Source organism: Alternaria arbusti (assembly GCF_024043155.1).
Source record: "Alternaria arbusti strain BMP 1465 chromosome Unknown scaffold_13, whole genome shotgun sequence".
NCBI lineage: Eukaryota > Fungi > Ascomycota > Dothideomycetes > Pleosporales > Pleosporaceae > Alternaria > Alternaria arbusti.
In genome coordinates this window covers 328,113-342,662 of record NW_026249953.1, presented here as the reverse complement: position 1 = coordinate 342,662, position 14,550 = coordinate 328,113, and the positions used below count along the sequence as shown (strand labels likewise).

The window sequence follows — 14,550 nt, the reverse complement described above, 5'->3', positions numbered from 1 at the left end:
GGTAGTATCGATTAGCAAGAATTAATATGATTGTAATAGCTTGGGTCTTGTCTGCTAGAGTGTTGGTTGTGTTGTCACAATAGTGTAGGTGTCGCGGTACTGGAAGCTATCGCAGTACTGGAGTTGTCGCAGTAGTGTAGCTGTCGCAGTATTGTAAGCTGTCGCACTTTTGCAGCTGTCAAAGTAATGTAGTTGTCGCAGTGTTGTGGTTGCTGGCAGGGCTAATAATTTAGAAAGATGCCGTTTAATTGGACTCGCGGACGAGTCGGACGGATTCTGCAGAATCTTAAAATGCTGTACCTCGACTTGACGTGAACGAGTTTAACGCACCTCTAAGTGAATATCGTTGACTTCCATGCTGCGAATGTTACGACAACGAATTTCTGACACGGCAGACGGGCAGTGTCTGGCAAGAAGCTGACTAATATGACGTACCCCTCCAACACGAGCATAACCTTTCCGATCCGTCCCGACATATGAACTTAACCCACCCAAACAACAGTCAAGATGAGTGAATTCAAAGAGATGGTCGTTATTCTTACCGGAGCTTCTCGAGGTATGTATCTATTCACTAAATTTTCCATCACCTCGCTTTCTGTTCTAGTTAAATATGCATTACAGTTCCGTGGTCTGCAAACCTCCTAGACGTATAAAAAAAGCTACACGTGCAAGCGTAGTCGACACCAACGCAGACTCTCATACCGCCAATTCCCTTGCTAATCCACTCTCGTAGGCATCGGCCAAGCCATCGCGCACCACCTCCTCTCGCGAAACCACAAGGTCGTCCTCGTCTCGCGTACTGAATCGGCTCTGTCTGCCCTTCGATCCCAATATGGAAACGAGAAAGTAGCTGTACTCGCTGGTGATATGGCGGATGCTTCGCTCCCACAGAAAGCGGTTGATATGGCGAACGAGCGGTGGGGACGCATTGATTCGCTGATTGTGAATCACGGGACGCTGGATCCGGTGAAGAAGGTGGGAGATAGTAGTGCGGAGGAGTGGAGGAGGGGGTTTGATGTTAATGTTTTTAGTGCGGTTGGCATGGTAAGTCGGAGTCTCGTTCTGTTCTATTCATCTCTCCTTCTATCGACGATACTTACTCAGACCTTCAACATCAACATTACTTATCCTGGCCTTATGCAACGAACTAACTCCCTGCTCTATCTAGGTACAAGCCGCCCTGCCCTCCCTTCGCAAGACTTCGGGCACCATCCTCCTAACCTCCTCCGGCGCCGCAACATCCGCCTACCAAGGATGGGGCTGCTACGGCGCGGGAAAAGCTGTGCTGAACCACCTCGCCCTCACTCTCTCTGTAGAAGAGCCCTCCATCACTACTATCTCTATCCGCCCCGGTGTTGTAGACACGGAGATGCAGCGTGAAATCCGCGAAGTGCACCACGAGCGTATGAGCGAGAAGGACCGGACTAAGTTCAGTGGGTTGAAGAAGGAGGGGGGACTGTTGAAGCCGGAACAACCCGGGTATGTTATGGCGAGATTGGCTGTGGCGAAGGGGGAGGATGTAAAGGGCTTTAATGGACAGTTTTTGAGCTGGAATGATGAGAGTTTGGGGGCTTTTCAGCAGGATTAGTTGGGGGCTTGTCATCAGTTACATAGTCGTTACATTTAATTCGCCTCATATTCTAAAACTAAACTCATCTTCAACCAGCTCATCCGAATAAAACGCATCTTCATCCAACTCATCTTCATCCGAATCATCTGATGTCCACTCATCTTCCTCTTCCTCTTCGTCCTCATAACGATACTGCCTAGCCCAAGCCGGGCAAACTCGGTAGGTTGCTCCCTCGAAAAACTCCAACATCTTTCCTTTCCACTCCAACTCTGGAGTCCACACCTTGACAATCTCTTCAAGATCATAATCGCACCGGATCGGCGGTCGATACCAGTCTGAATCGGTGTGACTGAATGATACACGAACATCTGCTCCTTCAGTCCGGAAAGCATGGTAGAAAGGGACAAGAACGGGGAAGAGCTGTTCCCACTGCTTGAGGCGGATTTGGAACTGCATGAACGTGATACGGAGTTTGAAATCTCTCTTGCGGGATATAGCGTCAAAAATGTAGGTGAATTGCTTACTCAATCCATCTGGGTCGATAGTCGCTGGTTTATGCCTAATTGGGTGCTCTTGTGTAAGGTGTAGATCCAGGGCTCGAAGATGGTCTGCTGGTCGTAAACCGAGTTTAGATACATCGTCGTTGAGCAGCGCGTCCAGCGTGTCCAGCTGCAAGCTTTCCGTACATCTAATCACGAAAGCGTTCTTGCTGTGGGCGGAGGCGGGGTAGTACGCTGCCAGGGCTTCTACGGCCGTAACCGGGTCAACGTATGCGGGATTGATGACATGGGGTGGCTTGTCACGACGCCATGTTAGATGGGGGTTTGTCCAGATAAAATAACTCTTCTCTGCATCGGGAACCATGTAACCTGTCGCTAGATCGAGGTACTCGTCGTCCCAGACGTGGGCGTATATTAATTCACGCAGTTCGCGTGGCAAGTGGGCTTGCATCTTTGTAGCGAGTTATAGACATGATACCTGCGCATAGGACTGAGCGGCTTGGTCGAATGGACTGCAGCCGCCCGATTAGTACGTTAATAAGAATTAGATAGATTGTTGAGATCGCATACCCTCCTGTGATTAAATCATGGGTGCGCATTGCTTTCTTTTTATACAGACCTATTATCTTTTTGGCGTATGACAAGACTGCATCCCTGTCGAAGCGTCAGGCTTCAAGTTTCCATCATTTGAGCAAACAGACAACTCACTGTCCAGGAACGAACGGACAAATCCCTTTATTCTTGCCCTTCCTCCCCTCTTCTCTCATCATCAGAGCTCTGTACTTCTTCATGTCGTCTCCCGTCATCTCGTCGATTTTCAGATCGCAGAGCGCCTGGAGATAGCCTTCTATCATCTCGTAACGCATGACTTGCTCGGATAAACGCCTCTCTGCGGCGGCAAGTTCTATCTGAAGGTCGGCCTCGCGTCGCTGAAGGAAACCTTGTCGATGTGTAGTCATGACGTCGGCTACGTGGTTGTAACTTTTCCTCGTGCAAAACACCGAAGTTTGAGTTGTGACACCTGAGAAGCTGAAACGCTAGTCTTAAAAGGGCGAGGTTCCGCTGCTAGTACACCAAAGAACTCGGGAGCGTATTTCCAAAGGTAATTACACAAACGCCCAATCCCAGAGGTGCAGCATCGCCCGGGGTGGTTGTTTTGATAACGGGACCTCGCAAAAGATGCTCTTTTGACCGCGGCATCGGGGCATATGCGGTGGCATCAGCCGCATGATAGTCAGCACTAGCTCGCTGGCTAGTTCCAAGGTTATACCGAGGCGCATTATCTTGCAGACGTAATCAATCTGAACCATGTACTCTGCAGATAGGGAAAGATCATGGGCGTTGAATGAGAACAGAGAAAGATGCATCAAAATTAACTACGTAAAATGGTTCCTCATAGCTTCGACTTGGACACGATCATGGAGTTGCCAATGTTCAACCACTTGACGGCATCTGTGACAAGCTCATCAACAATCTCCCTCGCGTTCTTCCTCTCGTTAACAACAGCAGCGACCTTACCCATCAGGAACGGCCGCGCGTTGTCCATAGTCTCGTCGTCGAGGTCGTCGCCCATCTTCTCGAGATCATGCTCGACAGGCAATATGCCCTTGGCAGTAAGATCCTTGATCTCTTGTTGCCTGTTCTCCTCCCAGTTCTGGACGTATGGGTTGGTGCGGATGCGGAGTGGGCGTCCGGTGAAGATGATGGTGCGGATGTTGTCGTCCCAGCCAGCTGTGCGGACGGCTTCTTGGTGGGCCTTGGGTGCACCGGCTTCCTCGGAGAGAACGAAGCGTGTTCCGACCCAGACACCGGTGGCACCGAATGTGAGCATCGCAGCGAGCGACTGGCCGTTGTAGATACCGCCGGCAGCTACAATTTGTACCTGCTCGCCGGTCAAAGGCGACTTGTGGCCCTCGACCATCTTGACCGCTGCTGGGATGAAGATGGATGTGGGAACGTCTCCGGTGTGTCCTCCGCCCTCGCCTCCTTGTGCGCAGATGATGTCGACGCCGATGTCGAGGCACTTCTTGATGTGCTTGGGGTGGCCGATCATGTTCATGTAGAGGATTCCGTGCTTGTGTAGCTTCTCTACGACGGCCTTGGGTGGGACACCGACGGCGGAGACGAATAGTTTGGCGCCGGAGTCAATGATGATGTCGACGAGCTCGTTCAGCTTGCCCTTGGTGTAGTCGTAGCTATATGCCGTTAGTCGCGTGCCTTCTGGCATGTGATGGATCGCCCAGTACGTACTTGGTCTTGCGCGCGCTGCCTCCAACCTGGGGAAGGAGCAGGTCGATGCCGAATGGCGCGTTCTTGTCGTTCAGGTATCCCTTCAACTCGGCGATCTGCTCGCGGAGCATGTCGGGTGTGTATCCGACACCTCCGATGACACCGAGACCTCCAGCGTTGGTGACGGCGGCGGCGAGCTTAGGTCCAGCAGCCACGTTCATGCCCGCAAGCATGACGGGGTGCTGGATCTTCAGCAGGTCGGTAAGCTTGGTGCGGATTTGCTCTGAGGTTTGTCAGCTGGGCACATGTGAATGAGGCGTGGATGCGTACGTGGAGAAGCCATGACGACGGTATGGAGGTTTGCGGTTGAGAAAGGGAAGATGCGAGGTATTTCAACAGCAAGGAAGGAAGACGAGTGGATCGAGGATTCGGGCGAATTCTTAAGGTTTGAGGAGTCGGGCCCTTTCTTATGGTTGAGGAGTCCTGGTCGACTCTCTGTAAGCCGTGAGCCGAGGCACGACGCATGTCTCACGCGGAGAGCGCTAACCACTTACCGTCTAGTGCCATCCGGGGAAGGCTGTCGGCATCGCGCGCCTGCCTCTGTCTGTCCCACCGCGTCACATGCTAACATGTTCACTAATGCATCCAAATGTTTAGCCACGCTCAGGGCCGCCTCCTCACGGTATCCACGCCATGCCGCGCTCACAATTAGTACCATCAACAGCAAGGTCTCTAATCGATCGAATTTTCACTCGTCACCCACTCAACGCCAGGAATGTGATACACCCTCCGACTCTCGCGTTCCGCGCGAGCCTCCATCGCAAGATGTGCGGAAAGTTTTTACTGGTAAGCCTGGCTACCGTAAGAAGGAACTTGCCGTCGTTGCTTTGGGGAGCAACATGGGCGACAGAGTGGCCATGATTGAACGTGCATGCAGAGAGATGGAGTCAAGTGGAAAAATAAAGATCGTACGAACCAGTAGTTTGTGGGAGAGCAAAGCCATGTACGTACTCGATCAGGACAACTTCGTCAATGGTGCCTGTCAGGTATGCTAAATAATGTCCCTTCTTTCAAACGTCAAATTTACGCAAACAGATAGAAACTAGTCTGTCACCAATCGAACTCTTAGACGCGCTTCAGAAAGTTGAGAATGACATGGGCCGCGTCAAAGTCATCGACAAAGGACCCAGAAATATTGATTTGGACATTTTACTTCATGGAAACGAGAAAAGTTCCAGCGAAAGACTTACGATCCCGCATGCGTTGATGTTCGAGAGGCAGTTCGTTCTACGCCCTCTTGTTGAGTAAGATAACCATCTATCTGGCCAGTGAAACGGTGCTGATCCTCTCTAGACTTTTGCGCAATCAGCGTGAAGATTACCCATTCTCGAATCAAATTAAACGCCATTTCAAAAGACTCCTTAAATCAGAGGTGCCGCTGGTGCCGCTGACGCCACTTGGACCAGATCTATCCCCAATATCGTCTTCTCGGATAGCGGATAACACAAGGATCATGTCTATCCTAAATGTCACACCAGACTCATTCTCAGATGGCGGCCAAAATTACAATATCGATGAAGCAACCCTAGCGAACACCATTCGCGAACACATCTCGGCCGGAGCCACCATCATCGACGTAGGCGGACAGTCAACACGACCCGGTGCTGTCCAGGTCTCCGCCGACGAAGAGCTAGCACGTGTCATCCCAGCTGTAAAGCTGATCCGCTCAATGCCAGAGGCAAACAACATCGCAATCAGCGTTGACACATACCGCGGCAGCGTCGCCGAAGCCGCCATTAACGCCGGCGCAAACATGATCAACGACGTCAGTGCAGGTGCCATGGACGACACGATGCTTTCCACCATGGGAAAACTTGGCTGTACAGTCTGTCTCATGCACATGCGCGGCACGCCGGAAACCATGACCAGCCCTGAAATGACATCCTACCCCAACGGCATCATAGAGACAGTAGGCCGCGAACTCGTCGAGCGCGTTATTGCTGCGGAACATGCGGGTGTCAGGCGCTGGCGTATCGTTCTCGATCCTGGTATTGGCTTTGCGAAGACAAAGGAACATAATCTTGAACTACTTCGCCGACAGGATGAGTTGATGAGGTATCCGGGTCTAGAAGGCATTCCTTGGCTTGTGGGCACGAGTCGGAAGAAGTTTATCGGCGATATTACTGGGGTCAAGCAAGCGAAAGATAGGGTCTGGGGGACTGCTGTTGGGGTGGCAGCGGCTATCAAGGGTGGTGCGCAGATTTTGAGGGTCCATGATGTTAAGGAGATGGCGCAGGTTGCGAAGATGGCGGATGCGTTGTGGCGCCCGTGAACATGACGCGGCGCGACAGTCTTCCAACGATCTTCGCTCTCGCCCTCATTTAGTGGGAGGTTTCAGGCGTCATCCGTGTTGTTGGTTCCACTCCACGCGGTAGCGCTCCGGTTGGTTCCGAGTCCTTCATGAACGTGGTTGTCGACTCGCTTCCACAAAGCCTGAACCAAACGAAGAATACGTGGAAGGAAAACCTGTAACCTCGAACAACATCCTACTTCTTTTTACCCTCAACATCAAACATGGCGAATCTTCGTGAGCTCCATCAAGAACTACGACGCGTACAGGACCGAGTCTTTCAGTAGGTGGTTGTCGTACTAAGTCGCTGCCCGTTTTGACTAATTCGCACAGGATCAAACGTCGTCAGAACGAGTAAGCACGTTCACACTAGATGCTGTCAAAGACTTCGAAGAAGCTAATGGTAGACTCAAGTGAACTATGGATGGCAAGTAGCTACTCTTGGAGTCACGATGATTGGAACGAGTGGAAAGCGTGAGTTTTTACGATTCCGAGAAGATGCAGCTCCACGGTGAGCAATAGCTTACAGACACAGTCTGAACGAAGAACTGGAAGCATCGTACGAGTCACACTCAAAAGCCTGGAACAAACTTTACTATGCTAGAATGCACGACCGGCTACCGCGCGAGATCCGAGATATGATCAATGCCGAATTCTGGGATGAAGACTACTTGACAGGCGGAGGACGCGGCGGAGAAGGCTATGAGGTAGCCATGAAGGCTAACGAGGAACCCACACTTGGCCATATATCGTTACCTCATCGTCTCCTGCGCATCTCACACGTCGTCCTACCAGGGTACGTAGGAGATGCAGCTGCAAAAGAGAACGTCCAGATGTGGTACGAGGCCTACGGAGCCATGACCTGCTACCGCGACTGGCTCGCACTCGGCAGGCGCAATATAGGTGAAGAGCTCACGAGAGCTATATGCAAAGACACATTCGGGGTGGGCTTGGATCCTGCCACTGCTCTCCGAAAATTGACCATCGAAGTCTCCGACACCTCTCTCGTGCTAGGCCACGAGCACTCAGACTTCAAAGATGCTACCTCACGTCAAGACGCATTCAACCTGCTTCATCGCATCAAGAAGAAGAGGGGGTTCAAGCTCGAGATCAATGTTCGCCACGATTGCATCCGTCTCAAGATGTGGCCCGAAATCCTTGGCCTCCTGCAACCCATCGTTAAGGTATTTGAGCAGGAAGGAGCCCACGTTAGTGTTTTGTCTAGTTATGATCCTCACCGCACGAATTGCATTGATGAGGGCCCGGGTGTTGGCACCGATATGGAACACCTGATCAGGACATACGATCCGGCGACTTGGGAGCAGAGTGTGAAGCAGGAAATGATCGATTATTTCGAGGGGGTAAGACGCTCGCAACTCATCTATGTGGCAATGCCTGACAAGTGATTTAGATCGATGATGAGTATCTCAGACCGTACCACCGCTACTATCGGAGCGAAGAAGACAATCCTGGCTCTGATCCTGATGTTGCTGCCTGGAAACGTTATGTTGGGCCCTCTGGTGTGCGCGGAACGGGAGGATGACTAAGCTCGTTTGAGGGGAAAGATGGTAGCTGTCACTACGCGGATGCATGCCAATCTAAGATTCTAGAACCACGAACAAAAATGAAAAGATTCGTACACGAGGCGTTCAATAACCGTGAGGCCACCCGTGAAGTACGTGTAAGTGGGGCAAACCGCGAATCTAGCGCGACTTCGCCTTACGAACATGATGATAATCTACACTTCAAGACCTCCGAAGAAGAGTAAACGCTTTTGACTCGGACTGCCATCTTATCTTCTTTCGCGCGATACCACCGCCATGAAAAGTTCACACGACTTGGAACAAGATGTGCGCAACAGGTGTAATGGACTATTCATGTTCGTATCTCCATCCTCATACACTGCTGCCTGGACTTCAGAGAAACTGACCTGCCTAACTAGCCTGAAACGCGCAAAAGCTGCTGCGGAGGAGAGGTAAATGGCAAACTACAGAATCTCATAGCCATGCAAGCTAATGTAGCATCTAAAGGGAGCGTACAGCAGCAAAACAAGAGTGGCTATCAGCAGCGGAGAAGAAGACGGAAGTGCAGGCGTAAGTGACCGCCAGCTCTACCCAACTTTTTTCCATCGCTGACGTTGCTTGTACACAGCGAGCTCGATGCATCCTGTGAGCAGTTATCAAGAGCCTGGAACAGGTTGTGTTCTACTAGGATGCAAGGGCTACTGCCTATCGAGCTTCGCGAGATAATATATGCACAGATATGGAATGTGGAGTATCTCAACGCCACAAGACAGCCAAGTCAGCAGTCCGGTCCTCCTGGCCACTCCGATTCGAGGTGCCAGACACATGTTGTTCGGCCAGACTTTGTGGGCAAAGAGATGGCCCTGGAAATGGCGCGGGCATGGTACGAAGCAGCATCCACACTTACACCAGACACGTTCACAATCTCCGATACCCGGGAGTTGATCAAACAAACCATATGTGAAGACCGTTTCCGAGTTGGCCTAGACCCAGCCACAGTCCTCAGGACTCTCACCATCGATTTCGACGAAACCACGTCTAGGCTCGCTAGTCCGTATTGCAAGTGGCCAGACGCAGATACACGGCGGAAGACTTTCGATCTTCTCCACCGAATCAAGAAAAAGACTGGTTTTCGACTCAACTTCCGTATATGCACCCCCAAATTCCGATTGAACTGTTGGCCCGACTTCTTCGATCTCATGCAACCCATGGTCAAGACCTTCGACAGCGAGGGAGTCATCGTCGATGTTCAGGCTATACATTGTAGCCGGGGCCCGCACCCTACACCATATGTATTTGTGGACCTGAACAGTCTTGTCAGAGGCCATGATCCAGCGACGTGGAAGCAGGGCGTGATCAAGTATCTGGACTCGGTAATACTAGCCCTCTCGTTATCATCATGCGTGTATGGCGCTGACAAGCAAAGTAGATCTGTGACTGTCGCATTAGGAATCAGGACAGACATTATCGAGGGGAGGACGAGCCGGATTACAATCCAGACGATGGGCAGGAGGATTATTGGAACTGGGATTTGCTCGAAGACACAGGCTTACGACCTTCTGATTTTGATAGAGGGTTGTCGAGACAGAATTGTGGTTGCGATGGCTCCGGGAGACGCAGGTCGTTTAAGTCTGGCTTGTAAAGGGTACGCGATGTTGGAGCTGTCATAAAAGTTGTAGGCTGCAGGGAAGTCCTAGAAAGGAAGGCGGGGACGGAAACGTTAATGGATGGATGCGGAGTCTTCTTCGGTAGTTGCAGCTCGCTGCGCTCTCGCGTTAGCGCGAAAGTTAGGAATAAGCTAATAGAGGGTAGACCTAACTGCGCTACAATAAAGTAGCTAAATTAAAATTTAGAAAGGTAGATTTCTTTGCAGATATATAGAGTATACTTCTATTTTTTTTTAAAAAAAAAATCATTTACTAAGTTATAGCGTGATGCAACATTATTGTTAGAAATCTCGCATCTAACTTTCGCGCTGACGCGAGACGCTGCGCTTCAGGGTTGTTGCTGAGACAAGGGATCGGAATATTCCGAGGTTGCGGCTGTGCCGCATGCCCGCAGTTGACAAACATACAATAATCCCAACCCTTAACTTCTTGACCTCCCCCCAAGGGCCATACGTCTCACATCCCCCACGCTTCCCACAGTGTGAGCCTGTCGCCATATACAACCGCAACTATGGATACAAACCTGGAATCAGCGCTGGACTGTCTGCGCGAGTGAGTATAGACGAACTATTCCGCCCCACTTCGCTCTTGTGCTAACAAGCTGGCAGCATCAAGCGGAAGGACCTCCATGCTCAAAAAGAGTACGTCGTATCCAGAACTTTTCCAATCTTCAGGAGCTGTACTGAACAGTCACCAGACTTGACTCAGTTCAAAAGGAAATCGCAGCTGCCAGAGAAAGGCTTAGGGAACTGAAGCAGCAACGCAAAGATATCGCAACAGAGAAGACTCATGCGCTTATCCAGTGAGTGCATGGCATCTGGAAATCTGACATTAATTCCAGTCTAACCAGTCAGGTCTTTTCCGTCAGCCCTTCGACGCTACTCTGCAGGCTGGAGCCTTCCATTCTTCGACCTGCTTCAACAACGCCTACCTCGTGAGCTTCGAGATATGGTTTATGCGCACATCTGGGACAAGAAAACTTTGGTCGATACAAGCGTTACTATGACATCCATCATGAGAGATGGTTGCAGTGCTGAGCCGGAAGAATGCCAGGACGCCATGATTTGCGACTCGAAAGCGATTAAAGGCTGCACGCATGGCCAAGTACCATATTTCGTAAAACCAGCTTTCACCGGACAAGAATCTGCACGGGAAATGATCGAGGCTTGGTATAGTCGCATACATGGTGCCAATCCCAATATCGCGATGGGAGTACCTCTGGATCATGTTCCGTCCATTCTTCAGCATGATAGATTCCATGTTGGCCTGAAGCCTGCAGCAGTTCTGCGGAAGTTGGCTGTTATTATTCGCGCTGATGAACTGATTGCAGATCTTGAGCATGACTCGGAGAAGGAGAAGCTTTATGGGATGTTTTTCACTAAAGCGCGAGCGCCTATCCACCGTGCCACCTCATATTCCTAGCGACAAGAGTTCAACCACCAATGTTCAACCGCATTGATCGCGCCATCCAAAGGCAGTCATGGAGAAAGCAACTACTGTCGATGCGAAGGAATTGGAGCAGCTTGCATTGCAGCGGCTTCGCGCGTAAGTCTTTCGGCGCTGTCAACAACACCTCATGGATCAGTTCTAATCTAGTTGCAGGATCAAAGGCATGGAATTCGACGCGAAAGATGAGTACGCACAGCTCCTAGAGTCGCAACGACGGACCCTGTGTTAAACCGTTCTAGAATCCGTAAAGCCGACCAGGACATCCAAACGGTGAGGGAGCAGATGAGGGAGCAGATCAAAGCTTTGGAAAGGAAAAAGGAAAGAACGCGACAGCACAAGAGAGATGTCCGGCGCGAGTAAGTCCTGATATCCATGAATGCGAACAAAGACCTCATACAAGAGCCCAACACAGACACCTTCCCTCAGCTCTCTCCGCGTACACCGCATCATGGAGTAAACCCTTCTTCGAGCAAATGCAGCAACGTCTGCCTCGTGAAATTCGCGACATTGTATACACATACATCTGGACCGACACGACATTGAAAGAGGCTGCTTTGCAAGATTTTGCAAAGCGCGGATGCTTCCGTCGCGCCAAAGATTGCGACATGTTAGTAACAACGCATCACTCGGCAAAGACGAACAGCTGCTATCAGCATGGCCGAGTTCCGTACTTCATGAGGCCTGGATTCGTCGAAGATAAATCAGCCCGAGAGATCGTCGAATCGTGGTACAGATCGATATCAAGAGTACAACCCGACGTATGGGTACTACTGACCATACGCGAACTCGAATGCATCATCCTTGGTGACGCCTTCTCTGTCGGTCTGGATGTCACGACCGTTGTTCGCGAGCTGACGCTCAAGCTGTTGACTGACAGAGTCCTGGAGAACAAAGATGACGAAACCAGCGAATCGAAACGAACGATCAACGCGCTGCTCCAAATAAAGAACAAGGCAAATTTCAAATTAACACTGCGATTAAAACAGTTATTCCTCCAATTCAACTGCTGGCCTACTATCTTCGACATCCTCCGACCCATGATCGAAACGTTTGAGAAAGAAGGCGCGCATGTAAAACTCCTTCTCGTCTACGCCCAAAAACTGAAACCGAAGATGGAGTTTAATATGCTTCCCGCATTGAAGGATCCCAAATACGATTGGAGAGGAGAAGCTGCCCATTACTTCGACAGCGTAAGCACACCAACTCTGCAGCGCTCGCTGCCTCACACGTAGTAACCCACAAGATAGGACTACCGCGTACGCGATCACCACAAACACTACCGCATCGAAAACGACGCAGACTATGAGCCGGAGAGACTAAAGGACATGTATCACAGCGACGATGCCTGGCATTCAGAGGATGAACTAGATCGTGTAGACTGGGATTACTGGAACGACAGCTGGGATGGAATAAACGATGATGGCTCAACGTGGTTATATGTCAAGGAGAAACCTCGTTCGCCTTCTCCATCGCCGGAACGGTATCTTGGAACTGTGTTTAGACCGGAACAGATCGAAGGTTGGTCTGAGCTGGAAAGCGAAGGCGAGGAGGGTGATAGCGAAGGTGAGGAGGATGATAGCGAAAGTGAGGAGGATGAATATTTTTACTAGGAGGTGGGAGCTCGTCCATCTGTCAAAACGAATAGCATTGTTTGTAAAGCTGTGATGTCTCTGCCAGAGCTTCGTCCACTACAGGTATATCCCTCTTGGAAGACATTAGGACATGGCCATTACCTTGCCCGATTGTGATCAGATACAACATCGTAAGAGTATCAACGCATGTCAGCTAGCGAAGTAGCGCAGAGATTCCCGACGTCATGTCGTTGGAACGCTGGCTCTTCCGACGCCACTAGAGCGCCTTCCCACCTCATGTATCCAGCCACCGTGCGTCAACTTCCACATTGCACTCACCCCGATCAGGCTGTCTAAGTCCAGCCACGGAGACGGCAATGACCGATGATCCAAAGCCACTGGAGGAGCTCAGCCCACGGACGCGCATCCGACGTGAAGACGAAAGATTGCGTAAAAAGTAAGTTGTACAAGCTCAGTAGATCATAACGTTAATCTGATATGGCGTCTGCCAAATAGGTACCGTCCCTTGGTGAAAGCGATATGCCGTGTCTGCGCAACATGGAACCTTGCTTTTTGCGAACAAATGCAAGCGCGCCTCCCCTTGGAACTGCGCAACATGGTGTACAAGCATGTGTGGGACGCGCCTACACTTCAATCAACACAAGGTTCAATGGCCTACCTCGTCCACCGCCGGTGTAGAGGCGCACGTAAAGGCAAGGAAGAAGAATGCCAAGAGGTGGCCTCGACGTACGAGCCAGGCACAAGATACACCTGCTACATGCATCCCTGCTTCATGCATACCTGGACCCCTTTCTTCGTCAGGCCGGGATACGTGGGCCAGGAAACAGCTCGAGAGGCCGTGGAGGCGTGGTACAAAATCATCGGTACATGGTGGCCTAAGATGTGGAACATAGGGGACCTTATTGAGCTTCAGCACATTATACGCAGGGATGTGTTTTTCGTTGGCCTGGATCCGTCAAAGCTCCTTCGCAGTCTGACGCTTGACCTCCATACTGAGAGTCTCTTCACGAGTCGTGACGGCGAGTCGACTCAGGGTTGCATCGACTCGCTCCCCAGCATCAAGCGCAAAACCGACTTCAAATTGATCATCCATTTGAGGCAGAGGAACATCAGCTTCAACTCATGGTCTACCGCTTTCGATGCGCTCCGGCATGTGGTCACTGTGTTTGAGGGCGAGGGCGCACACGTTGAAGCTACTTTTACCTACGACAAGGAAAGTCTCTGTCTGAAGATTACCTGGGATTTGCTTCCTGCGCTGAAGAGTGGCAATGACGACTGGCGCGCAGAAGCGGAACGTTATCTGAACTCCGTGAGTACTCCTCAGCACTGTCATCATCTTCACACACACACACTAACACGGCTCTTCAATCCAAACAGGATAGCCGGCTTCGCTCAAGACACAAGGTCTACCATCAAGCTAGCAACATAGCGGACGTAGAACATTCCGACGAGTCGGAGTACGATGCTCATGATGATGTCGAGCCCGAGAAAGACAATCTACGCGATAACAGCGACTTCAACATGTACAGTTTCATCAACGCTCTTCCGCATTTGGGTCGGGGAGACCCTTTTTACGGGACCTATCTTGAACCGAGTGACTTCAAGCCTCCTCCTCCTCCCAAAATACGCCGGCCGGCGTGGGAAGAACATCTACTGTGGAACGAATAAGG

General features: G+C 50.9%; 7 protein-coding genes across 7 annotated transcripts; 5 read left to right on the top strand and 2 right to left on the bottom strand.

Annotated features, from left to right (window-relative positions):
• Positions 1-507: 507 nt before the first annotated feature.
• Positions 508-1,588, top strand: J4E86_008380 (uncharacterized protein; the record flags this gene model as incomplete). The annotated part of the gene is made up of 3 exons (XM_051448892.1): positions 508-556; positions 734-1,044; positions 1,169-1,588. 3 exons carry the CDS (start codon positions 508-510, stop codon positions 1,586-1,588), a joined length of 780 nt encoding a protein of 259 aa, XP_051299889.1.
• A 45-nt stretch (positions 1,589-1,633) lies between these two features.
• Positions 1,634-3,029, bottom strand: J4E86_008379 (uncharacterized protein; the record flags this gene model as incomplete). The annotated part of the gene is made up of 2 exons (XM_051448891.1): positions 1,634-2,514; positions 2,798-3,029. The coding sequence occupies 2 exons, from the start codon at positions 3,027-3,029 to the stop codon at positions 1,634-1,636; spliced, it is 1,113 nt and encodes a 370-aa protein (XP_051299888.1).
• Positions 3,030-3,463: 434 nt separating this feature from the next.
• J4E86_008378 (uncharacterized protein) lies at positions 3,464-4,642 on the bottom strand (the record flags this gene model as incomplete). Its single annotated transcript, XM_051448890.1, has 3 exons — positions 3,464-4,265; positions 4,321-4,582; positions 4,630-4,642. The coding sequence occupies 3 exons, from the start codon at positions 4,640-4,642 to the stop codon at positions 3,464-3,466; spliced, it is 1,077 nt and encodes a 358-aa protein (XP_051299887.1).
• A 556-nt stretch (positions 4,643-5,198) lies between these two features.
• J4E86_008377 (uncharacterized protein) lies at positions 5,199-6,631 on the top strand (the record flags this gene model as incomplete). The annotated part of the gene is made up of 3 exons (XM_051448889.1): positions 5,199-5,345; positions 5,395-5,603; positions 5,653-6,631. The coding sequence occupies 3 exons, from the start codon at positions 5,199-5,201 to the stop codon at positions 6,629-6,631; spliced, it is 1,335 nt and encodes a 444-aa protein (XP_051299886.1).
• A 391-nt stretch (positions 6,632-7,022) lies between these two features.
• Positions 7,023-8,192, top strand: J4E86_008376 (uncharacterized protein; the record flags this gene model as incomplete). The annotated part of the gene is made up of 3 exons (XM_051448888.1): positions 7,023-7,123; positions 7,185-8,010; positions 8,061-8,192. 3 exons carry the CDS (start codon positions 7,023-7,025, stop codon positions 8,190-8,192), a joined length of 1,059 nt encoding a protein of 352 aa, XP_051299885.1.
• Positions 8,193-11,319: 3,127 nt separating this feature from the next.
• J4E86_008375 (uncharacterized protein) lies at positions 11,320-12,898 on the top strand (the record flags this gene model as incomplete). Its single annotated transcript, XM_051448887.1, has 5 exons — positions 11,320-11,384; positions 11,442-11,474; positions 11,528-11,644; positions 11,701-12,478; positions 12,536-12,898. The coding sequence occupies 5 exons, from the start codon at positions 11,320-11,322 to the stop codon at positions 12,896-12,898; spliced, it is 1,356 nt and encodes a 451-aa protein (XP_051299884.1).
• A 631-nt stretch (positions 12,899-13,529) lies between these two features.
• Positions 13,530-14,548, top strand: J4E86_008374 (uncharacterized protein; the record flags this gene model as incomplete). The annotated part of the gene is made up of 2 exons (XM_051448886.1): positions 13,530-14,189; positions 14,258-14,548. The coding sequence occupies 2 exons, from the start codon at positions 13,530-13,532 to the stop codon at positions 14,546-14,548; spliced, it is 951 nt and encodes a 316-aa protein (XP_051299883.1).
• Positions 14,549-14,550: the final 2 nt, after the last annotated feature.